This window comes from Myotis myotis, unplaced genomic scaffold, assembly GCF_014108235.1.
Source record: "Myotis myotis isolate mMyoMyo1 unplaced genomic scaffold, mMyoMyo1.p scaffold_m19_p_10, whole genome shotgun sequence".
NCBI classification, from domain to species: domain Eukaryota; kingdom Metazoa; phylum Chordata; class Mammalia; order Chiroptera; family Vespertilionidae; genus Myotis; species Myotis myotis.
The window spans coordinates 46,358,266-46,384,623 of record NW_023416314.1 but is presented as its reverse complement, the minus strand read 5'-3'; the positions used below and the strand labels follow the sequence as shown (position 1 = coordinate 46,384,623).

At 40.7% G+C, this 26,358-nt stretch overlaps 1 protein-coding gene across 12 annotated transcripts in view; it reads left to right on the top strand.

Annotated features, from left to right (window-relative positions):
- Window positions 1-26,358, top strand: part of DENND5A (DENN domain containing 5A) — an 80,250-nt gene that overhangs the window by 23,781 nt on the left and 30,111 nt on the right. For 11 of the 12 annotated variants that reach the window (XM_036325322.1, XM_036325319.1, XM_036325321.1 and 8 more), the window contains exons 2-8: window positions 4,470-4,541; window positions 5,315-5,424; window positions 6,640-7,297; window positions 10,702-10,889; window positions 19,348-19,665; window positions 22,195-22,410; window positions 23,361-23,595. In XM_036325322.1, coding sequence (XP_036181215.1) covers window positions 4,470-4,541; window positions 5,315-5,424; window positions 6,640-7,297; window positions 10,702-10,889; window positions 19,348-19,665; window positions 22,195-22,410; window positions 23,361-23,595 — 1,797 coding nt within the window. Of the gene's footprint in view, window positions 1-4,390; window positions 4,542-5,314; window positions 5,425-6,639; window positions 7,298-10,701; window positions 10,890-19,347; window positions 19,666-22,194; window positions 22,411-23,360; window positions 23,596-26,358 lie in introns of those variants that run through there. The other variant, XM_036325323.1, reaches the window with a different exon arrangement.

Here is a 26,358-nt window from a genome sequence, read left to right as displayed (position 1 = left end):
AAAATTGTGTTCTCTCCCCAGAAAAATGCACATATTAAATATAAACGTATTTATATTTAAACAAAATTTATATTTATACAAATTTTTATAAATCTTCAGAGACTTTGGCTTCGAAGCTTTTCAGCATAAGCATCCCTCATTTAGGGTTATTCAAATTAAACAAGTACCAACGGGCAAATAGCAATACAAATGTCAGTTTGTTTCTGGCTTGGTCAGAGCAGAACAAGTAAACAAAGAACCTATTAGAAAGTCTTTGCAAGGCATACAAGCTTAAAAAAAAATCTGCAATGATTTATCTGAACTGTATTTTCCTGGTGGCAGATTCACAAAGATAGACACCTATTTGACTAATTGTAATCTAGCTGTTAGAAATGGGCCTTAGTTTTGATATCCAGACCTACCAATATTTGTATGCTCTGTATGTGTTGGGCAAATAATAGCTTATTATTTCTAGGACAATAGGACAGTTGTGGTTGTGATGTCATATTCCTAATATTGTTTAACTTTTTTCAAAATATGTTTTTATTCATTTTTAAATAGGAAGGGAGAGGGAGAGATAGAAACATCAACGAGAAACACATCAATCGACTGCCTCCAGCACGCCCCCTACTGGGGATTGAGCCCACACCCCGGGAATCGAATCTGGAACCTCTTGGTCCATGAGATGACATTCAATCCGCGGAACTACACCAGCCTGGCCTGTTTACTTTTTCAAAGTTCTAAATAATTGAGGATTAGCTTGTGATATGCATACAGGTTTCAGGAGTTAGGGCTAAGGTTGGTGTTCTTGAGGCATTAAGTCTCTAGGGCAGTGGTTCTCAACCTTGGCTGCACATTAGAATCACCTGGGAATCTTTTTAAAATCCTGATTTCTGGGCCTCATCCTCTGGAAATTCTGTTTCTTTGTTATGGGGTGGGGCCACAACATTAGTAACAAAGAAACAGAATTTCCGGAGGATGAGGCCCAGCAATCAGGATTTTAAAAAGATTCCCAGGTGATTCTAATGTGCAGCCAGGGTTGAGAACCACTGCTCTAGTGCTTATTTTCAAAACTCAGCCCTCAGTAAAATGATGAAAAATTCAATTTTAAAAAAAAAAAAATATATATTATTGATTTTTTTACAGAGAGGAAGGGAGAGGGATAGAGAATTAGAAACATCGATGAGAGAGAACCATCGATCAGCTGCCTCCTGCACATTCCCTACTGGGTATGTGCCCACAATCAAGGTACATGCCCCTGACCAGAATCGAACCTGGGACCCTTGAGTCCGCAGGCCGACACTCTATCCACTGAGCCAAACCGGCCAGGGCCAATTGTTTTTTTAATAAAAAAAAACCTTAGTTTTGTGAATCGCTTTTGTCTATTACTTTTCTCACACTCTTTATAGGGTGGCTATGATAAACATGATTGGTTCTCAGGGGCCTCATAACTCTTCTTAGTACACCTCCCTTTTCCCTCGCAGTGAAAATGCTATGCTCCTGTTGATAGGCCCAATCTAATACACAGGAGGATTTTTCTTTAAGGTTGGCACTCTCTGTGGTGCCTCTACTCAGAACCGGACTCTTTATCTTTAAGACTTCTTTATTCAGCTTGTTTGAAGAAGCGGCAGGAGGTGGAGAGGTGATGGTGAGGACAGAGGATCTAAAGACCATTTCTCCCTGTAATTCATAGCTTCCTCTTCTTCTTTGTCTATGCAACAGTTCAGCTCATCATGTTTACCTCTGCTTCATCTTTTTTTTTTTTTTTAAATTATCTCCTTAAGTAATCTCCTTCATCATTTCAATGCTCATTATTTCTTAGGAGGCACTTCATTGCCATCTTAGGAAAATATCTTTTTCTAAAGGCTTTCAAATAGGGCAGTGGTAACTGCCCTGATTCCTATATACAGCATGTCCTCAAATAATGTAGTTTCATTCAATGTCATTTCATTATAACATTGATGAAAAAATAATTGATTTTGGGCTGGGGCTACTGTCTGTGTGGAGTTGGCACATTCTCCCCATATCTGCATGAGTTTTCTCTGGATACTGTGGTTTCCTCCCACATTCCAAAGATGTTCATGTCAGGTGAATTGGCTTGTCTGCATTGTCTCAGTCTGAGTGAGTATGGGTGTTAATGCTCCCTGCAATGGAATGGCATCCTGTTCAGGGTTGGGTACTGCTTTGCTCTGTCAGATGACCACCTGCAACCCTGAACGGGAATAAGTGGGTTGGGAAATAATGATCTTACTTGTTTGTATTAATCTTTCATATATACACACATATATACATATATATTCACACACACATACACACACACATATATATATATATATATATTTCATATTTCAGAGTTTAATATTAGAAGTGTCTTGGGTCTTTATTTAGAAGTTTAGTGATGTTTTTGTGACCAGAAATATGCAAAAGGAGCTTAATTCTAGTTTATATCAATTGTCCTATTGTAAAATTAGTTTCATTATACGTCTTTTTGCTTAAAGTTGCAGTTTCCAAGAACCTATTGATGACATTAAGTGAGGACTTACTGTAGGTTCATACATTTTGTGGTTTTTGATGAGGGGATTTTCTAGTCTAATAAGGAAGAAATGAGCAAACTGACAAAAGTGAAGAAGCTTAGCAGGAAGAAATTCTTATCTTCTCTCAGAACTGAATACAGTTTAAAAATACATTCTGAGAATCTCAGACTGTAGACAAGATCATTATGTCGTCTGCTTGCTGTTTAATTACTTTGTACTATAAGTGCAGATTGGAATGGGTGGGCTCTTTGCAGGTGTCACTGAAAGCTCCGAGACCAGCTCTGCAGTGTTGCAGGGCTTTATTGATACTGCTGGTACCAGTGGCCTGCTGATTTTGCCAGTGTTCTTTAGTGACGATTACCAAATGTCATTTAAGAGATGCAATTTATTGGAAAAGAGTTTCAGAAAAGTCAGTTTGGAAGAAGGGATCAGGAAATGGGAGGAATTGAAATTGTGGTACTTGCTTTACTAACAGAAAGGAAGTTGAAAATTATGAATAAGTGGGCTTACAGTGATGATGGACAAAACCTGAGAGAATGGAAGTGAAGATTTTGTTTTAAAAGCAGTAACATTATTAGTTTCTGGAACAGGTGCCTTAGAATTATTACAAAATATTCTTTAAAAAATCTTTTTTAGAGAAAAAAAGGGAGAGGGAGGGAGAGAAAGAGAGACAAGAAAAGAGAAGAGAAGAGAGAAGAGGAGAAACATCTATCGGTTGCCTCTCACACACACCTTGACTGGGTATTGAACCTGAAACCCCTTTGGTGCATGGGATGACACTCAACCAACTGAGCCATACTGGCCAGGGCCAAAATATACTTAAAAAAAATTTTTTTTCAATGTCTCTGGGATGATTTAGAGTGAAGGACTGTCTGACTTTAGGTCACCCCAATTCAGTATTGGTGAAGAATGCATCTTTCTTTTTTTTTTTTTTTTTAAATATATTTTATTGATTTTTTACAGGGAGGAAGGGAGAGAGATAGAGAGTCAGAAACATCGATGAGAGAGAAACATCGATCAGCCGCCTCCTGCACATCCCCCACTGGGGATGTGCCCGCAACCCAGGTACATGCCCTTGACCGGAATCGAACCTGGGACCTTCCAGTCCGCAGGCCGACGCTCTATCCACTGAGCCAAACCGGTTTTGGCAAGAATGCATCTTTCTTAGTAATCACCAGCCCCTTTGGGTTTCAAACCAACTTATAAAAACTATAGTTGGAACACAATTTATTATATCAACTAGGGCATGTGAACTGGATCCTACAAGTTTGTCTGAATAGTTAGACCAAATAAACTGAAGATTTGGAGCCTCCCTGATAAGAACCTCCCTGTGAATGGTTATTTGTATATGTTATTTTCCCTATATATATTTGATAGTAAGGTCCTTAAGAATAGTTGCTCATCTGGATTATTTTTAACCCCCACAGTACTTAAGGCCCTTGAATAGCATAAATAGATATAGAATTCAATTGCTCAATAAACAGACATAGAATTCAATTGAATTGTCCTTGATCATATTTCCTACATATTTTTCTGTGACTCCTAATAAATTTATTTGTTTGACGTATTTAGGCACATTTAATTTGTTCCCTACTCCGTAACCCCTAAGGAAAAGCAATATTTTGGGTAGCATACTTTTGGATAAATCACTAGTAACTTTGTAGTACTTTGATACTGGTTGAGCCCTTTATCCCATTATACTATATTGTAATGTTTTTCAAATTGAATTGTAACCATTAGTAGGTCAGCAATTAGCATATTTAGTTTTAATGATATAGAGCAGAAATTATGAGAGGGTAAGTATTTTGTGAAATTTTGTTTTAGGTAAATTTAGATATACATATGTGTGTGTTTATTGCTTCATGATGAAAAATTTATTTCATACTGGAGTCATGGTCAAAAAGTTTGAATCACACTACTTTATTGTAATACTCTGTTATTTCATTTGTCATATAGCATTATGCCAGTACATACAGGCTTCTAAAGCCAGGGACGGCGCCAGCCCTTTCATTTCCAGTACAACTGAAGGTAAAAACAAAACAAAATTGAGACTACCCAAAGCTTTCTGGTGCCTCTAAATATGTCTCTCTGGTGGCATTTTGTGCCCTTTGACCTTCTAACTTTCTTGTGCCTATTTGACTAGTAGATTTTTCACATTTGTATCCCTCTAGGCGGTGGGTTCTTTGGTTCTTCCTCTTTTCACTGTAATGCTCTGTTTTCAATATGCTGTAATGTTTTTAGGAGGAAGAAGGGGGAAACAAAGGAGAATTTCAGAAATTTTGAATGATTTTGAATTGATAAAATAGCTTGTTAGATTTTCATTAAAATCTGCTTTCTTGCTGTTCCTGAATCTTTTAGTTCCTTTGTATTTTTAAAGAGAGCATAGAAATGCATATTTCATTCTGACCTTAAAAACATTTATGCTTCAATGCTGTTATTAGTTAACTTTAAGCAAACTAAATATGGCATTCAGAAAAAAAGAGATGGATATAATCCTTTACCTTTCCTTGTGCTTTCTCCCCTCTCTCCCAAGAAAATTAACTGTTGGGTTTGTAGTAATTATTTTCATTTTAATGAAAAGGAATGATAGCTAGTGATGTCCAATATTAACCATGCTAAACTTTCAGCATCTTTACTTACCTAATAACTTTAATACCTTTCCTATTCTTAGATGGCTGGCATTTCTGTACTTGCTTTGCCTTTATTTCTGTACATTGCTGGACTACCAAGCTCAGACATTCATAATCCTGAGATTGCAAGGGACTTTGTGGAGATGATTTACTTCTTTCTTTTTCTTGTAGGCGAAAATTTTGAGCAGACACCATTAAGACGAACATTCAAATCTAAGGTCCTTGCACGATATCCTGAGAATGTAGAATGGAATCCCTTTGACCAAGACGCAGTGGGAATGGTTAGTATTTGTTAACCACAAATATGAGAATTTACAAGAGCAAATTTTAAAAAAGGGGTTGTATGTATATTGCTCATGATTCTGCATTTTGATCAGTATATCAGATATTCAGAATACATATATCAAAATACTAAAAGTCACAGTGTGTTTCTATTGTGTCAGACAAATATATAATAATGGGTCAGCAAACTCTTTTTGTGTGGTACTTAACTGTTGGTTGCTTATAGCACTGGGATTACCTAAGAGTTAGGTTTAAAAGTAATCTCAATCTGTGTTATACATGTCTGAGTTATATGACAGAAATGACTATTTTTGTTTCATCATCATTTTAGGTAGGACATGTATAAAAACACTGTTACTTTTAACAGTCTTGGAGAGCCTCAAGTTTTTAAATGCCTAGTCCAGTGCTTATTTCATGTTATATTCTAAAAACACCTAGACTTTGGGAAGTCAAGGTCAAGGCTAATGGATATAACATAATGTAGGTCGTTGTATTTGTTAATCCAGGCTGCTGGTAGTTCGTTTGTATAGGCAGGATTGTGTAAAATGTAAATGGGGACTGATTGATTCAAGTCAATTTGATTAGCTTTCCAAGTTTCTTTATATAATCCATCTGAGTTAAAGTGAAAAAAGTACATCTTTATCCTGATTATGTCATCTCCTTGCTTTGTATGAAATGAGCACCCTTTTTTCTATGAATAGAAAGAAGGTTTTATTGATGACAAAATTCTGTGAGCTGATAGAGTCTAAAAGTTTATTTTATTTTTAGATACAAAGTTATATCTATCTGATTTTCAGATATATTTCTAGCATCATCTTTCAATATGTGCTATCATGCTGCTTTCTTTTTCCTTCTTTCCTTTGTGCATTTTTCCTGTCTCTCAAATACCCTTCTTTTCCTTGTCTACCTGATGAATTGTAACATAACCTCATCTGTGAAGCCTTTTCTGATGTTCCTAGACTGAGTTGTCTGTTCTTTCTTCCCCTAGCACTTTGTATATACTTCTCTATAGCCCTGATAACTGCATTATCATTTTATTTACTTGTATATCTTACTTAGAATGGGAGACCTTTAGGACAGGTATTTAGCTGTGTGATCTTGATATCCCAAACACCCAGGAAGTGGGTGCACTATAAGTAAAGAAATAGTGGTGGGTGTTCTGAAAAGAGGGTCAGCAGTGAGTATTCTCACCACTTGTTCCCTTGTCTTTGCAGCTATGCATGCCCAAAGGGCTAGCATTCAAGACCCAGGCTGATCCCAGAGAGCCACAGTTCCATGCCTTTATTATCACAAGGGAGGATGGCTCTCGGACATTTGGGTTTGCCCTCACATTTTATGAGGAGGTGACTAGCAAGCAGATCTGCAGTGCAATGCAGACGCTCTACCACATGCATAATGCTGAGTATGATGTCATACATGCTCATCCTGCTGATGGCCGAGACCACAGTGACATGGAGGATGGTGAAGGCACTCCTGGGACCAAGCTGCAGCGCTTCAACTCCTATGACATTAGCCGGGACACGTTGTATGTCTCTAAGTGCATCTGCCTCATCACGCCCATGTCCTTCATGAAAGCATGTCGGAGTGTTCTGGAACAACTTCACCAGGCAGTCACTTCACCTCAGCCCCCTCCACTGCCCCTTGAGAGCTACATATATAACGTACTCTACGAGGTGCCACTCCCACCTCCCGGCCGGTCCTTGAAGTTTTCTGGGGTCTATGGGCCAATAATCTGCCAGAGACCAAGTACCAATGAGCTTCCCCTATTCGACTTTCCTGTCAAAGAAGTCTTTGAACTGCTTGGGGTGGAGAATGTGTTTCAGCTTTTTACTTGTGCTCTTCTGGAGTTTCAGATTCTGCTCTACTCACAGCGTAAGTCAGTGCTTACTCAGCTCTCTTCTTGCATAGGGCCTCCCTTTTCATATCGGATACAGTGGGGCTGACTGTAAAGGTCTAGGGTTGTTACAATTTGAGCAAAACTCAGATCTTTTACAGGTATGTGGTAGATGGCAAACCAATGGACCATGAGAGGGATACCGGTTCTTTTTGTTGTTAATCCTCACCTGAGGATATTTTTCCCATTGATTTTTAAGAGTGGAAGGGAGGGAGGGCAGGAGAGAGAGAGAAAGAGAGAGGCAGGGAGAAAGAGAAACATGGATGTGAGAGAGAGACATTGATTGGTTGCCTCCTGCTCTGGCCCTGACTAGGGCCAGGGATCAAACCTGCAACCTAGGTATGTGCCCTTGACGAGGAAGCCATGAAGCCATGACCCTTTGGTACATGGGATGATGCTCTAACCAAGCAGTTCTCAACCTGTGGGTCGCAACCCCTTTGGTGGTCGAACGACCCTTTCACAGGGGTGGCCTAAGACCATCCTGTGTACCAGATATTTACATTACGATTCGTAACAGAAGCAACATTACAGTTACGAAGTAGCAACGAAAATAATTTTATGGTTGGGTCACAACATGAGGAACTGTACTTAAAGGGCCAGAAGGTTGAGAACCACTGCTCTAACCACTGAACAACAGCAGCCAGGGTGCCAGATATCTTTTTTTAAAATTTAAACTCTTTATTGTTTAGAGTATTACATATGTCTCCTCCCCCCTCCCCCATTGACCTCTCCCCATCACTCCCACCCCTAGCAGATACCGGTTTTAAAAAATGGAGCTAGAACTTAAGAACATTGCAAAAGAACCAGAATGGAGGCTACCTGTAGATTGTTGCAGTTTTCCCTAGTTTGTACTTTATTGCCTCAAGATATTCCTAATTCACTATAGTACTTTAGCGACTTTGTATTACTGAATCTTTTTAAAGCATTGACTTTTGTTTTCACAGAAACTGTTCTTTCTTTTGCCCTTGTATTTCACCACTTGTTTGCATACTATTTGGCTAAAGTATATAATCCAGTTATAGGTTCAACTAGTACAAACAAATCCTTGACATTAGTTTTTTTTTTTTTTTAAATATTTTTATTGGTGTCAGGGAGGAAGGAAGAGGTAGAGAGAGATAGAAACATCCATGAGGAGAGAGAATCACGAATAGGCTGCCTCCTGCACACCCCACACTGGGGATGGAGCCCACAACCTGGGCATGTGCCCTGACTGGGAATCGAACCCTGACCTCCTGGTTCAGAGGTCAACGCTCAGCCCCTGAGCCATGCTGGCCGGGCCAGAATTGGTTTTTTGTTTGTTTGTTTGTTTTAATATATATATATATTTTTTTTATTATTAGTTAAGGTATTACAAATGTGTCCTCATCCCCCCCATTAACCCCCAACCTCCCCCCCACCGCCCGACATTAGTTTTTTTATTGCAAAAATAATGTATGCTCAAGTCATATACTTAAAACAATTCTAAAGGTAGTAAATGAAATCTTCCCTCTTTCTCTCCTGTGGTTGCCACAGATCAAATTTTTTGTGTATTCCTAATGAAAATTATAGTTTTAAAAAACAAATAATATGTGGACAAACAATGCAGAGAAAGTTGTAAGTTTTCCTCTTTTTTGATCTAGAGTTCTACCCCCATGATCTTTTAATTATTTTAATGCCCTCCTCCCAAATATTTTTAAACAATGCACTATTTTTATGTAAACATTGAGTACACACGTGTTAATTTAATTTTAAAATTAAATTTATTGGGGTGACATTGGCTAATAGGGTCAGATAGGTTTCAAGTGTACATTACTATGATACATAATTTGCATATTGCATTGTGCACTCACCACCCAGTCAGATCATCTTCCTTGATGCACTTTTCTGTAGTATAATAAAAATGTTAGAGACTATGGCCTTGGCCGGTAGTTCAGTGGCTAGAGCGCTGGCCTGTGAACTGAAGGGTCATGGGTTTGATCCCTAGCCTGAGTGGGGTGCGTGCAGGAGGCAACCAATCAATGTGTCTTTCTCACATTGATGTTTCTTTCTCTCCCTCTTCATCCCTTCCTCTCTCTCTTAATGGAAAAAATATATATCCTTGGGTGAGGATTAACAACAGCAACAAAATGTTATAAATGATGAAGTTTTAGTCCAGAGGTCCTCAAACTTTTTAAACAGGGGGCCAGTTCACTGTCCCTCAGACATTCCACACATGTGCACTGTGGGCCCGGGACGAGTCGGCTGCTAAGCAGGACAGGCTAAGCAGGACAGGCAGCGGCGGCAAAAACACTGGGTGGGCCGGATAAATGTTTTCGGCAGGCCGCATGTGGCCCGCGGGCCATAGTTTAAGGACCCCTGTTTTAGTCAATAATTGCTATATTTGCATTACTAGTTAAAAAAATAATAAAATGATTTCCAGGTCTTGTTCTTTCCTTAGCCAAGAGCAGGGTGATAACTTTCAAAGCATTAGTAAGCAGATATAGGATTCTTTGTTAAACTTCTACCTAGTTGATACATACCAGTTTCTGTTCCTACTCAGTCTTCCTCATTTTCTGGAAAGCTTCTTGTTACTTATAACTTCTTTATGAACCAAGCTGTGATTTTAAATGATGGGGTGGGTTTTTAGTACATGAAACCACTAACCCTTATGAAAGCTCATTTGAAGCCAGCCATTCCCGAAGGATGATTTTAAAATGTATGTTCCTGCGTTGGCCCTTTTTGCCTGAAAAAGGGACATACCATTTATGAATAGTAGTTTTTTTAGTTTCAATTTTAACTGGTCCATTTTATTGGCTTTGCCAGTGTATTTATTACTCATTTAAAAATAATAAAACAGTTCTAGAAATTGCATTCTGAAGAAGAGCTAAACTTTGAGCACAAGCCTTCCTCTCCACTCTATCTTTGACCTAAAACAAGAATTTTGAGTCATTAAAGTTAAGTCTTGTGGGTCTTTCAAGTTCTAGGGAAGTGTTAAAATAACACCTTTGTGCTGTTCTCATTCAGGAAAGGTTGTAGCTTATAGAATGCAGACACATCTGAGTGCTAAAAGGCCTGTTTGGGCTTCCATGCTGAACGAACGGAGACCCAGACTACTGTTCTTTTCATTTCAGTTCCACTTAAGAGAATCTACTTAACATTCTGGTTTAACAAGGTGCTATTTATGATTTCTATAATATTTTCACATTAAATTTTATTATAAGCAGGGACCTGTATGTAGGAGGGTATATTTCAACTTGTGATCTGTTGAGGTCTCTGACACCCACTAGGGATTCACACGCATACCCTTGCTGAAATTTACTCTGATCCTTTCTAAATGTGAAATTGTAATTTTAACTTACTATTTGAGAAGCAAGTGCCTCATTTTTGACTGTTTGGTTTGTGTGTGTGTTTTTTTTTGGCCTAGATTACCAGAGACTGATGACTGTGGCGGAGACAATTACAGCTCTCATGTTTCCTTTCCAGTGGCAGCATGTCTATGTCCCTATTCTCCCGGCTTCTCTCCTACATTTCTTAGATGCTCCTGTTCCATACCTGATGGGCTTGCATTCCAATGGCCTGGATGACCGGTCAAAGCTGGAGCTGCCTCAAGAGGTGAGAGAAATGTGGAGCTTGAGTGCTGATGCCCTTGGCCCAATCTAGGATTGGGAGAGAAGGGCTTTTGGAATATGCCCACTGTGGTGTCACCAAGTTTGTTTTCTTTTATTTTGGGGAACATTAATAACTTTCCAGGAAAAAAGTAAAAAACAATGAACATTTAGCTCGGTTTATATCATTCCAGAAACAGTGGTCATTTTTATCACATGACATATCTCTGTGTTTATACAGTTGTGAATTGCCTTTTTCATACAGGTTTTCAAACACAGTACTTCACACACTTTTAAAGGTATTTATTAGAAACTCTTTTTATTATATAAAACTTTAAACATATACAAAAGAGTAGCATAAGGAATTTGTATGTTCTCAGTGCCCAGAGCTTCAATAGTTATACGTTATATTTTATGTTATTTTTTATTTCTATACCTTCTGCCTCCTTTATTTTAAGGAAATCCACAAAATAGAATCCTATCTAATAAAAGAGCAATATGCAAATTAACCATCACTCTGTCACTCCATCACAAAGATGGCGATGGCCACGGAGCTGAAGTGAGCAGGAGGCTTGGGTTGCCCCCGGGCACTGGGCTCTGCTCAAGGCTACAAAGTTTCAATCATAGAAGATAAATAAATCCCAGATACCTGCTTCTAGCCGGCTCAAGGAGGGGCTGGGAGCCTGGGTTACCAGGGGCAACCCAGGCTTCCAGGAGACCTGTGCTCTGCACAAGGCTACAAAGTTTCAATTATAGAAGATAAATAAATCCCAGGAAAAAAAAAGAAAAAAAAAGAGAGGCTGGGAGCTTGGGTCATTGGGGGGCGTGGCCAGCCTGAAAATGGCCATCAGCCCCTCACCCAGGTGGCCAGGCACCCCAGTGGGGACCCCCACCCTGAAGGGGGTGTGGCCAGCATGAAAAAAGCCCTCAGCCCCTCACCCAGGCTGGCCACACCCCCATGGGGTGAAGGTCCCCACTGGGGGGCTTGACCAGCCTGTAAACAGCCATCAGCCCCTCACCCAGGCTGGCCAGGCACCCCAGCGGGGCCCCCCACCCGAAGGGGGTATGGCCAGCCTGAAATCGGCCCTCAGCCCCTCACCAAGGCTGGTCAGGCACCCCAGCTGGCCCCCACCTGTGCACCAGGCCTCCATCCTATATAATAAAAGGGTAATATGCAAATTGACCCTAACAGCAGAATGACTGGGAATGACTGGTCACTATGACACTGACCACCAGGGGGCAGACGCTGGAGCTCTGCTCAGCCACAAGACAGGCTGACGGCTGCCAGCACAGCAGTGGTGGCAGGAGCCTCTCCTGCCTCCTCAGCAGCGCTAAGGATCTACGACTGCAGCTTAGGCCTGCTCCCTGCTGGCAAGTGGACATCCCCCGAGGCCTCCTGGGTTGCCAGAGGGATGTCTGACTTCCATCTTAGGCCTGATCACCCGGGGAGCAGGCCTAAGCCAGCAGGTGGACATCCCCCGAGGAGTCCCAGACTGCGAGAGGGCACAGGCCGGGCTGAGGGACCCCCCCCTCCCCCGAGTGCACAAATTTTTGTGCACCGGGCCTCTAGTTTTATATATACTCTAGTAATCAGCTGTATATTAATAAATCAGTGGTTTTCTTTTACAGGCCACAGTTGATCTATAAAAGTTGACTTGATCATTGTGATTCTTGTGGTACAGAGTCAGCTTAATAAACTTTCCTTGTTCTGTATAGGAAGGCCTTGAGAAAATGCTTCTCTTGCTGTGAGGGTGGCCTGCTCTTCTTCCCTATTTTTAATACCAAAAGAATTGATTAAAAATTTGTATTTACATGTTTATTTCCTAGTTCATTTTAAATAGATTTAAAGCATGCTTTTAAATAAGATTATTTTACTTTTTATTTTCCTACAATTACCAATAGAACTGGTTTACCTTTTTAGGTCATTTTGTGACTGGTATGAAACTAGCTGGGAAGACGGCTTTCCTACTGTGACTTTCTTTTTTTAAAATATGCTTTTATTGATTTTTAGAGAGAGAGGTAGGGAGAGGGATAGAGAGATAGAAACATAAATGAGAGAAAAACATCAACATCAGTTGGCTGCCTCTTCCCCACTACTGGGGATCAACCCGAACATGTGCCCTGAATGGGAATCTAAAGGGTGACCTCTTATTTCCTGAGTCCACACTCAACCGATGAGTCACACCAGCCGGGCCTTACTCTGATTTTCTTAGACATTAGAAAGGTCTGGGAAGAAGACTTTGGAACATGACTTTCTTTCCTCCATCAGAATTTTTTTGAGGAGGAAATTTTTGGGGTGTAACTGAAGAATATGATTAAGGGGACCTCCTGTATCTGAGCAGCATTCAGGTTGTTAGGCATATCTGGACAGCAGGCTTGATGAAATTGCTGATAATTAGATCACATTTATGATATTTAAATTATAGTCAAATGCATCTCTGTACTCTTTTTTCCTCTCCTTTGGTTTTAGAATTAAAATGTCTTCTTGTAGCTTTTTAAATTTCTGCCTTTTTTGCTCCTTTGATTCTGTAGAGCTTTGTGCTATTTTGGATGGGACAAGATTAATTAATAAAGGAAGAAAATATCTAAATGATGGGGAAAACTATTGGGAGTATTGAGTTTTTATATGTATTTGTCTACTCTACTGATAAATATAGGGTGTTCCAAAAAATGTATATACACACTTTGAATAATTATAAAGGCAGTGTTTATTAAAATACATTTCATTTTCAAAATTGAGCTGTCAGCTGTTAAAATGTGTGTACATTTTTTAGGGACACTGTGATACATTAAGAGTAGATACCAAAGATTGGAGAACAGGGATTTTTTGTTTTGTTTATTCTAAACAAATGCATATTTAATATTGACATTTCTTCCTAGTAAACCTAATTATAATTTTGTAAAGTCAAAATAAAAATAACAAAAATGGTTGAAACTGTAAAGCCAAAAAGGCATGCTACATGCATAATCCAATAAATAGGTCACTAGGCAACAAGCCAGATTTGTCAGTTTTATTTTAATCTTTGGCATTAGCTTGCTGTATACTTAGGGCAAGTTCTGTTCCCTCTAGGATCTCTCAGCATAATTTTTTGTTTTTAATGGAATGTTTTATTTATTTATTTTGTTTTATTTTTTGTTAATCCTTATCCGAGGGTATTTTTCCATTGATTTTTAGAAAGAGTGGAAGGGTGGGGGAGAGACAGAGAGAAACATTGATGTGAGAGAGACACATTGCCTGGTTGCCTCCTGCACGCACTCTGACCACTGGGCTGGGGATCTAGCTTCCAACCGAGGTATGTGCTCTTGACTGGAATCGAACCTGGGATCCTTTAATCCATGGGCTGACTTTCTGTGCACTAAGCCAAACTGGCTAAGGCTCAGCATCATTTTTTGTGTGCTTCATATATATGTTTGTATGAAGATATTGCAAGGACATTAGCAATTTTCTTAGCAGGATTGTTTGAGAAACCTGAGAGTTCACACTGTTCTGGGTATTGGGGCTTTCACTTTTGCAGTTTTCCCCATCATTGCTGCATCCTTTGATTCTCCCTGTGGTCTATTTGGGAAGGAGTGGTGACACTGGGACTATAGAATACATGTCTGTACTTAATAAGCAGTTATAGGGTTTCAGAGTCCCACTTCACCCAGGGGGCAGTTTCATAACTGGATATTTTCTACATTGATTTTTAGCAGATGACCTCTGGGATATCTGTGTATTACCGATGGGTACACATAATGAATGGAGAATGGTAATATTTCTGAAAGACAACTTTGGGATGTCTCATAAGTGGTATATCCAATATAATAAAAGCCTAATATGCTAAGTGTGTAGTTGTCCAGTTAGCCGTTCAACCAATCAAAGCGTAATATATTAATGATATGCTAAGGCCACTCAACCGCTTGCTATGAAGTGCACTGACCACCAGGGGGCAGACGCTCCAACTGGTAGCTTAGCTTGCTGCTGGGGTCCGGCCTATCGGGACTGAGCGAGATGGGCTGGACATGCCCTGGATCCCTCCTGCAGCCCCTCCCCATCTGGCCAACCTCCCATCATGCACCGGTGGGGTCCCTAGGCCTGGCCTGCGCCTTCTTGCAATTCGGGACTCCTCAGGGGATGTTGGAGAGCCGGTTTTGGCCCTATCCCGCAGGCCAGGCTGAGGGACCCCACTGCTGCACGAGTTCATGCACCGGGCCTCTAGTATATAGTAAAAAATGCTAACAGTGCACAAAAGCATAAAGAATAAAGTAAAAATTATTTCTAATTTTACCACCCAGAGATAATTACTTTCAACATTTTGGTGGGCATCCTGTGGTATATTTATGCTGCTAGAAGGAAGCTTTGAGGCAGTACTAGGGAAATTCGCCTGGACTTGTGCAAAAAGGCATTATCAGGGTACTGGGATAAGGCAGGCTTGATCTGTAAAAGGGACTTTATCATAAGGGTGGGGAATGTCCAGCCCTCAGGCCAAATAAGACCCGAGAAATCATTTGGTCTGGCCCTGCCAAGGCATTAAGGGTGAGTTATTTAAATGTTTGATAAAATATAATAGGCTAATTTTTAAGTTGATAATTTTGGCCTGTGAATGATGTTATAAATATCCAAATGGCCCTTGGCAGAAAAATGGTTCCCCATCCCTGATCCAGAGTGTAGAGTGTACATTCCCTGACCCTCCTCTGTGTCAGAATTCATCAGTTGCTGCTCCATCTTTGAGCATCAAAAGTCTGAGAAGCCCTTTGTTTCTCTTTACACCAACACATGATCTCAGCTGGCCCTGAGCAAGTGAGAGTGCTGGGCTCCTTTGTGAGGCATCCTTTGTCCTGTCCTTCCCTTCTGGGTTTCATTGTCTAAGTTCAGGAAGGAGGCAATTCATCCACAGCTATGTGAGGAGAAGCAAGCAGAAGATGTGAGTAAAGAAGGGGGTGCTACTTCTTTCTCTCTTGTGCCCTTCTTTCTCTCCTGCTTTCCCCCGTCTTTCTCAGAATACTCCTTCAGTGTCTTTACCCAGTAATTTGTGGATTGGGCTTCCCTTCAATGAATAACATGGAGAGAGACTAGGACAGTGATGGCGAACCTTTTGAGCTCGGCGTATCAGCATTTTGAAAAACCCTAACTTAACTCTGGTGCCGTGTCACATATAGAAATTTTTTGATATTTGCAACCATAGTAAAACAAAGATTTATATTTTTGATATTTATTTTATATATTTAAATGCCATTTAACAAAGAAAAATCAACCAAAAAAATGAGTTCGCGTGTCACCTCTGACACGCCATCACTGAGGACTAGGAGGTCAGGCTGGCTGTGATTTGGTGTTAGGAACTTAGGGCTGGGCAAGGGCATTGTGATCTCTTGCAGGAAGAAATTTGGAAGAGATTTTGGGATTTGGGAGATCCGTGTGGTCACTACCTCAGAGTAGTTAAGTCTTGACATGGCCTTTCCCAAGAAGGCAGGAGGTTAACTGAGGAAAACCTATCACTTGGATTTAGTGCCTCTTACAGAATACTTTTGTCCGCCAGTCTGTTTTGCAGTACTACTCTTCTCAGCTGAGGAAAGGGGTGCATGAGGAGTTTGAGGCACACTTTTGTTTGTCAGAGCCCTCCCTGTGCTGGCAGGAAATAGCATGAGGCTATTCTATGAGCCTAGCAAGTGAACGGCCTCCTTTTTTTACTTTGGTTTCTTATCTTTATCTCCTTTAAGCCAACTCTGCAAAGAATGGCTAGTGGAATCTACTCATAGGCACCTATCTTACTCTGCATCTGTGAGGTGTGCCTGAGTGGCTTCCTCTACTCTAGCCACCTCTGATCAGGAGTGTATCTTCAATGTGTGGAGATAGCATTTGGACTTCATAAAATTCTTTACAGACATTCTATATTTGGCTCACAGCATTGGGAGAAAAGCCAACCAGGCATTGTTGAGCGGATGCAATTATTTTTAGCTACCTCTGTGTTTCCTATTGCACAAACTGCTTTTTTTCTTCTAAAAAGAGGAGAACCCATGGGGTACATGCATTGTGCCTCTGGTGGGTCACAGTGCTTTCTTCTGTTAGCTGTATGGACAGGGCTAAGGAAGCAGGCAGGTTATCTTTATGCCTAGATAATTTAATTCTGTCTTTACTATCTTTTTAAATTATTTGTTCTGAAAGCATTTATAATTTTAAAGTCTTAATAGAATAAACAAAAATAGCCTATTTTTAGATCTTAAACATTATTGGCCCTTTAACTTAGGCAGGGCTTAAAGTTGTTATTTTGTGAGATACTGTAGAAAGCTAAATTTAAAGTGATTCTTCTCCTAATCTTTGGATCATGGATATAGGAAAGTTTTCTTTTTTAGTTATAGATTGGTAGGCAGAGTAATTTATGCATTGAGCAAATGTTTATTGAATGAATGCATGCACAGATATGTTAAAACATACAGTTTTGATAGATTGAGAGTTTGTGAAATAGTTATATTAAGCTGGACTTATGTTACCCTCCGGCCTTTCTTTTAGAATACAAGACTTAATAGGCACAGGGATAAACAAAAAAAATCAATGGACCATCACTTTGTTATACAATAGAGGTACCATGCCAAAGGAGGGACTGCTTAATAACAGAGCTGGAAAATTTGCTTGTTCAAAGGGGAAAACAGTAGAAAAGGATCCTTACCTCACACCATAACAAAATAAACTTGAGATGGATTAAGAAGTTAAATGTCAAAAGCAAAACTCTAAGTCTTCTGGAAGAAAATATTAATAAGTACCTTTCTGACATCTGGGTAGGGACTTCATAAATAGGATACAGAAAACATAAAATAAAATATTAATAAATTTGATTTTATAAATTAAGAAAAGGACATCTTAAAATGAAAAGATAACTATGACAAGATATGTGTAACGCATATAACCTACAAAGTATTAGCATCAGCAGGTAATAAAGAACTCCTACAAATCAGTAAGAATGATGCTAAGTAATCCAATAGAAAAGCGGGTTAAAAACATGAAAAGTATTACATAAAACATACACATTTTAAAATTTCCTAGGGATCAGAAGTGTAAATTCACTCATTTCAGTGGCAAAATTAAGAAATCTGATGATACCAACATTAGCATCTTTTATTATGGAATTTTCCTATCTAGTAGTACTGTATTTATATATCTATTGAAGTTTTATATTCTACATTAACAATGTTAATTAACATTTGTTATGTACTATGGGCCTGGCACTGTGCTAAGTCTTTGACATTTATTGTTTTATAATCCTCAAAACAAACCTGTGATATAGGTAATATTCCTCTTATATGAATGAAAGAGACAAATTTTTAAACAGCAGTGCAGTTCAGTGAAGGAAATGACACCTATCTTGGCTAGAACAGGTTCATGGACATAAGATAAATACAAAGTAATAGGCATTTCTGATTTACAGTTGCAAGACAATCCCAACAGGGACAGGAACTATAAAATATTTCAGTCAAACCGAACAAGAAATATATATGACCACTAAGGGGAAGAGTGGATGGTTAAGAGCTTGAGGGTATGACTGAAGTCAGGGTAAGCGGAGTTCAAATCCCAGCTCCACTACTTACCAGCTGTGTGACTTTGGACAGATTTATCTCTCTGTGTCAGTTTTGTTTGTAAAATAAGGATAGATAGATATTGCCAAATTGTTCTTTGTTAGTCTAGATTACCCACCTCACCAGCAATGTATGAGAGTCTCTCTATCCAGAAGCAATCTTAAAGCCAGAAGGAAGCACAGAAAGCATCATGAACAGCCACTAAATCTTCCAAATCAGGACAGAGGCTCAGAAAGAGAGAATGGTCCGCTCAGGGTCATGTAGAGAGATAGTGACAGAGTCAGGTCTGAAACCTAGACTTTCTGACTTACTCCTGGTGTTCTTTTTACTATTGTAAGAATTCATGAATTAAACATTTATGAGCATTATTTGTGAGACTTCAGGATAATAATCCTTACCACTCTGATTTTATCTCTTTATTTCCATTTTATAGCTGAGGAAGCAGAATCAGAGAGGTTAAATAACTTTCTCAAGATCATACACCTAGAAAGTGGCAGGGTAATATTGGAACCTAGGTCTGTTTTCTTCCTGAGCCCCATCTTCTTTTTAAAAAAAGACCCTTATTGAGAATATGTGTTACTGATTTTTAAAGAGAGGGGAAAAGAGAGAGGGAGAGAGAAAGAAAGAGAAACATTGATCAAACATTGATTGGTTGCCTCCCGTACACATCCCCACCAGGGATCAAACCTGAAACTTAGGTATGCGCTCTGACTGGGAATCGAACCCATCACCTTTGGTGTACGGGATGATGCTCCAACCAACTGAGTCACACCAGCTAGGGCAAGCCCCATCTTCTTTATACCGTACTTCATATGTGCCCATGTCAGATGTTTTCTCTTTCCTATTTGTTCATTATCCTTCCTAAAACTATTTCTTAGTGCTTTGTTTACACTCCTCATCCTTTTTTTGACTGCCAGGCTAACCTCTGCTTTGTGGATATTGACAACCACTTCATTGAGCTGCCAGAGGACTTGCCTCAGTTTCCCAACAAATTGGAGTTTGTCCAGGAAGTCTCTGAGATTCTCATGGCATTTGGCATTCCCCCTGAAGGGAACCTTCATTGCAGTGAGAGTGCCTCCAAGCTGAAGAGGCTCCGGGCCTCTGAGCTTGTCTCTGACAAGAGGAATGGGAACATTGCAGGCTCCCCTTTGCATTCCTATGAGCTACTCAAGGAGAATGAAACTATCGCCCGGCTGCAAGCCTTGGTCAAGAGGACTGGGGTGAGCCTGGAAAAGGTAAGATGCTGCGTACGAATCTGTGACAGGTTTGGTCTGTGCTAGGGTACTGTCCTGGTGAATTAAGTTGTCGGGTGAGAAAGCACTCAGTTCAGGAAAAGGCACATTTGTCAGAGTGAAAGAATGCTCTGGTATGGGAGACTGGATTCAGCTTTGGAAAATATTATCCTCGCAAAAGCTACTGGAATCTAAATTGGGGGTTAAATCTGGGTACTTTCTCACTTGGGCATTAAAGAGAGTCTGCTCTCATCCTATGTGAACACGCAGCAGAGCGACTCGGAGAGATGATATTGGTAATCTCTTGTGTTCATACCTCTTTCTCAGCAGCCTAAAGCATACAAGAGCAGGTATTTTTAACTTTTTTTTTGTTGTTGTTAATTCTCACCTGAGGATATTTTTCCATTGATTTTTTTTTTTTAGAGAGAGTGGAAGGCAGGGGGAGAGACACAGAGAGAGAAACATCGATGTCAGAGAGACACATTGATTAGTTGCCTCCTGCACGTGCCCCAACCAGAGCCAGGGATTGAGCCTGCTATTGAGGTATGTACCCTTGGCTGGAATCGAACCCAGGAACCTTCAGTCTGCGGGCTGACAGACCCTTCAGTCTGTCCACTGAGCCAGACAGGCAAGGGCTTATCTCTCTTTTGACACAAGGAACCGAGGAGAGCCTGAGTGCTTTGCCTAACATTGGCCTAGTAAGTGGCTGAGTTGAGGCTAGACCAGCCGTGGGCAAACTATGGCCAGTTTGAAATGAATAAAACTAAAAAAAAAAAAAAAAAAAAAAAAGACCGTACTCTTTTATGTAATGATGTTTACTTTGAATTTATATTAGTTCACACAAACACTCCATCCATGCTTTTGTTCCCGCCCTCCGGTCAGTTTAAGAACCCATTGTGGCCCTCGAGTCAAAAAGTTTGCCCACCCCTGGGCTAGACCCTGGTCCCCTTGAATTGTAGTCCTATGCTCTTTCCAGGGATCTACTTAGCTTTCCCTTGTTTGACTTTGATGAGACTATCAGTTTTTTTACCCATCTCTTCACCCTCCCCTATTCTCATTGTTAAATTATATTTGTAAATTACATATAAGCAAAATGTGCCAGTGTAATCATTTTGCTGGGCTATTTTTATTTTATTTTTTTTAGAGAGGAAGAGAGAGAGAGAGAGAGAGAGAGAGAGAGAGAGAGAGAAGAAACAGAAACATTGATGTGAGAGAGAGATATTATTTTTTTATTTTTATTTTAAAATATATTTTATTGATTTTTTTACAGAGAGAAAGGGAGAGAGATAGAGAGCTAGAAACATCGATGAGAGAGAAACATCGATCAGCTGCCTCCTGCACACCCCCCACCGGGGATGTGCCCGCAACCCAGGTACATGCCCTTGACCGGAATCGAACCTGGGACCTTTCAGTCCGCAGGCCGACACTCTATCCACTGAGCCAAACTGGTTTCGGCGAGAGAGATATATTAATCTATTGCCTGTCCTATGTGCCCTGACTGGGAATTGAACCTGGGACCTTGCAGTGCATGGACAATGCTCCAACCAACTGAGCCATTCAGGCCAGGGTTTGCTGGGCTATTTCTTAGTGAAGTGTGAAACATTTCATTTTCCTGCTTTATTTAGTTAGTTGAGCAGATATTTTAAAAAAATCATGGCTAGTTAGTAGTAACTATGTATGGTGCCAGTTGGATACTGGAAATATCAGGGGAATACTTTGTAAAGTGCATGTTTGTCTAACCACTATGCTATACACTTGAAACTAATATAAAATAATATTGCATGTTAACTCTAATTGAAAATATTTTTAAAAAATCATGGCCAGGCCGTAGCCGGCTTGGCTCAGTGGATAGAGCATCAGCCTGCGGACTAAAGGGTCCCAGGTTCGATTCCAGCTAAGGGCACATGCCTGGGTTGCGGGCTCGTTCCCCAGTGGGGGGTGTGCAGGAGGCAGCCAATCAATGATTCTCTCTCATCATTGATGTTTCTATCTCTCTCCTCCCTTCCTCTCTGAAATCAATTTATTTTAAAAAAATAAGTTAAAAATCATGGCCAGTTGTAGAGCAGAGAAGTATTGAGATATATTAAAAAGGTTAAAGAAAAACACAATAAGGAAAAATTCTTAGGGAGAAAGATAAGGTAAGTGTTATGTGGGAGAAAATCAAAGAGATGTAGGTAGAGCTAGAATCTAACCATGTTGCTTTGCAGTATCATTTTCTTACTGACTTCCAGATTCCCTCTTTCCCCAGACCCTTGAGATAAGTTGCACCTTTCTCTATTGCTGAATCTCTCTCTGCCCATAATGATTACTTTCACTGAGTTACTGGGTACCTGCAAGTGAAACATCTCATTTATCTCTTCTCCATGTCAGAATTCCTTTCTTTTTTTCCTCCCATTTTCTCTTTTTCCCTCATTTCCATTTGCTGCAAAGTAAATGATAAGGGGGAAGGGAAAAGGAACGAACCAGTTGCATTTCTTAGGGATAAAAGGAAAAGCTTGTGTGTTCTCAATTGTCATTTCTCTTTTTTTATAGTTGGAAGTGCGTGAAGACCCCAGCAGCAATAAGGATCTGAAAGTTCAGTGTGATGAAGAAGAACTCAGGATTTACCAGTTAAACATTCAGATCCGGGAAGTTTTTGCAAATCGTTTCACTCAGATGTTTGCAGATTATGAGGTGTTTGTCATTCAGCCCAGCCAGGATAAGGAGTCCTGGTTTAATAACAGGGAACAGATGCAAAACTTTGATAAAGTGAGTGTAATTTGCTGGGGAGGAGGGTGAGGAATGAAGATTTAACTGATAATGAGTTTTTCTTTCATAATACAGATGACCCTTGAACAATGTGGGGGTTAGGGGTGTCAATCTCCTTCATAGTCAGAAATTTGCCTATAGCTTTTGACTCCTCCAAAACTCCAGATGTCCTTTGGTATCTGTTGGTGCTTGATTCCGGGACCCCATGGATACCAAAATTTGCAGATGCTCAAGTTCCATTTTTATTTTTATTTACTTATTTTAAAATATTTTTATTGATTTCAGAGAGGAAGAGAGAGATAGAAACATCCAATGATGAGAGAGAATCATTGATTGGCTGCCTCCTGCATGCCCCACAACTGGGGAGGGGATCGAACCCACAATCCAGGCATGTGCCCTGACCGGGAATCGAACCATAACCTCCTGGTACATAGGTGACGCTCAACCACTGAGCCATGCCGGCCAGTTTAAAAATGATTTAGAAAAAGGCATACTGTCAGCCCACCACATCCATGGATTCCCAACAGTATTTTCGATCTGCAGTTGTTTAACTCCACAAATGCAAAATCTAGGGATACGGATGGAGGGCCAATTGTATGTTTATTGAAAAATATATATGTATAAATGGACCTGTGCAGTTCAAACCTATGTTGTTCAAGATTAAATATGGGAAACAAGTTCATGATCCTTCTGGTGCTGATAAAATGCAAGGTCTTGTTGCTTTAGAACAGAGTGCTGGTTCTTACTATCAGGTGATTTACCTTCATTGTTTAAAAAAAAATGCTGAAGAGATTTTGCTATTGGCTTTTCATAAAGACCTAGGAAGCTTCAGAGAATTATCCCATTAGATCCTTTGGGTATGTTGCCTTTGCTGGTTAAAGGTGAGATACCCTTTTCCCTTTTTCCTCTTCTCTGTTGATGGATGACTGTCTGTTTCCTTGTCTCACCAGGCATCTTTTCTATCAGATCAGCCTGAGCCCTACTTGCCCTTTCTCTCAAGATTCCTGGAGACCCAGATGTTTGCTTCTTTCATTGACAATAAAATTATGTTTCATGATGATGATGATAAAGACCCTGTGCTCCGGGTGTTTGATTCCCGAGTAGATAAGATCAGACTGTTGAATGTTCGGACGCCTACTCTCCGCACATCCATGTACCAGAAGTGTACCACTGTGGATGAAGCAGGTGAGGCCTCCTTGTTGCTGTACTTCTAGCTTCTTGGATTATGTCACTAATGTGTCCCTGCTCCTAAACATGCCAGCTTCTTTCTGTTTCTGCTTTTGCTTAAGTTTTCCCCATAGCCTGAAAAGCTCTTTCCTTTTTTGCCTGGTTAGCTCTTTTCATCCTTTAACACTGTGTCAATTGGGAATGGGTCCTGCTGTAGGTAATAGAGAAGAGAATCTAATTAGCAGTGGGCTAGAAACATGAGATATGTTCCCCAGATTAGCAAGAAATGCAGAATTGGTGGTTGCTGGTGTTGGTTCAGCTGCTCGACAGTGTAATCAGGAACTGAGGTTCTGTCTTTACCCAGCTATCCTTAGTGTATCGACTTATATTCATGCTGGGAATTTTAAAAAATATGTTTTTATTCATTTTATTTTACTAGAGAGAGAGAGAGAGAGAGAGAGAGAGAGAGAGAGAGAGAGAGAGAGAGAGAGAGAAAGAGAAAGATCAATCAGCTTCCTCCTGCATGCCCCCTGCCTGCAACCTGAGCATGTGCCCTGACCAGGAATCAAACCTGCATCTTGGTGAATGGGACAGTGCTGAACCAATTGAGCCACACCGGCTTGGCCTACCAGAGGCTTTTTATGTTCATATTCAGGGTAAGAAGAGGGGAGGCTGCTATCAGCCAAAGCTTTCTGTTGTCTCATAGGCCAGAACCATGTTATGTGACTATACTTAAGTGCCAGAAAGACTGAAAGGGAGTAGTGAATTGGATGTAATGTTACCCTGAACAATGTCGGAGTTTTATTAGCAAGAAAGAAGGAGCAAATGAGTTATGAGTAAGCAGTTCATAGTGTTTGCCACAAAAACTTACCTGGTATGTCTCCTCTGTGAAGCCCTCTCTGATGCCCTCAGGCTGAGTTGGTGGATTCCTCCTCTATCCTGTGGTGCTTTGTTCTTACCTCCCCTCTGTAATCTCTGTTCTTTTGAGCTGTCATTACTAGGGAACAACTTAAGAGCAGAGACTGTATTTACTTATTTTCTTGCCCCAACTTCTAGCATTGTATTTATGACAGATGTTAAAAGTGGTTTGCTAACCCTCGCTGGTTTGGCTCAGTGGATAGAGCATCAGCCTGCTGACTGAAGGGTCCTGGGTTCAATTTCAGTTAAGGGTACATGCCAGGTTGTGGGCTCGATCCCCAGTAGGGGGCATGTAGGAGGCAGCTGATCAATTATTCTCTCTCATCATTGATGTTTCTCTCTCTCCTTCTCCCCCTCTCTGAAATCAGTAAAAATATATTTTTTAAAAAGTGGTTTGCTACATGCATGATTGAAAAGGCCTTTTTGTTCATAGACGTCCCATCTAGATGAGTATAGCTAGAGAATAGTCTCAGTTTGAGGTGCAGATTAAGTAGTTTGTTCACTTTCTTATAGGATGTTCAGTGTCCTTGTGGCTATTTTGTATATATTGTTCATTCATTTACTAAATATTATAAACTAGAGGCCCGGTGCATGAAATTCATGCAGGGAGGTGGGGATCCCTCAGCCCAGCCTGCCCCCTCTCACAGTCTGGGAGCCCTCAGTGGATGTCCTACTGACGGCTTAGACCCGCTCCTGGAGCAGGTCTATGCCACAGTCTGGCAGCAGAGGCTCAGAGCAGACACCGTGTGTATGTGTGTGTGTGTGTGTGTGTGTCCACTGGTGGCTGCCCCCAGCCGCTCCACAGAGGCTCGGAGCAGTTGCCTCGTGTGTGTGTGCGTATGTGTGTGTGTGTGTGTGTGAGTGTGTGTGTGTGTGTGTCCGCTGGGGGCCTGCCCCCAGCCACATCGGAGGCTCAGAGCAGTCGCCCCGTGTGTGTGTGTGTGTCCACTGGTGGCTGCCCCCAGCCACGCCACAGAGGCTCGGAGCAGGCACCCTCTGTGTGTGTGTGCGCACGCATGTGTGTGTGTCCACTAGGGGCCTGCCTCCAGCCGCACCATGTAGGCTCGGAGCAGTTGCCCCGTGTGTGGAGGCTTGGAGCAGGTGCCCCTGTGTTGATCTCTCAGGCTCCTGGCTATGCCTGCTGTTGTTCTCTTCCTTGAGTGGCGGCCAGGGCGGGCTGGAAGCTTGGCTTCCTCCATTGCTGGGGGCAACCCATGCCTCCAGCTCTGTGGCCGCTTGGCTTCTCCACTGCAGCCGCAGCCGAGAAGCCAAGCCTCTTCAGTCTTCAGTCTTCACTCAGGCCAGAGCCTTCAGTCTTTGCTCTGCTCCCGTGTATGCAAATTAACCGCCATCTCTGTTGGGTTAATTTGCATACACATCTGATTGGCTGGTGGGCATAGCAGAGTGACACCAATTTGCATGTTTCTCTTCTATTAGTGTAGATAGATACCCAGTACATGCTTAACATATGGTAAGTGCTCACAAATATATGTACTGAATGAATAAACATGTCAAGCATTTTTCTAGGTTTTAAACATATAGCTTTTTAAATTTATTTTTAATCTTCATCTGAGGATACACATTTTTCTAAGTTTTGAAGATACAACTGGTGACAGTTTGGACAAAGTCATGCCTTCATTTGCCTTCATTGAGTACATTCTCTAGCCTTCTATCTTTACCTTTCAGTTCTCAATTCAATTCTTTCATTAAGATGACAGCCCTCTTGGTTAAGGCTTTTATTGGGATAATTGTGTGGTTTTTTAGTCTTAGTTTGTTAATATGGCAATTTATTGATTTTTAAAGGTGTACTAGTAAACTAACCTTGCATTCTTGAGATAAAGTCTTTATGTGATTATGATTTTT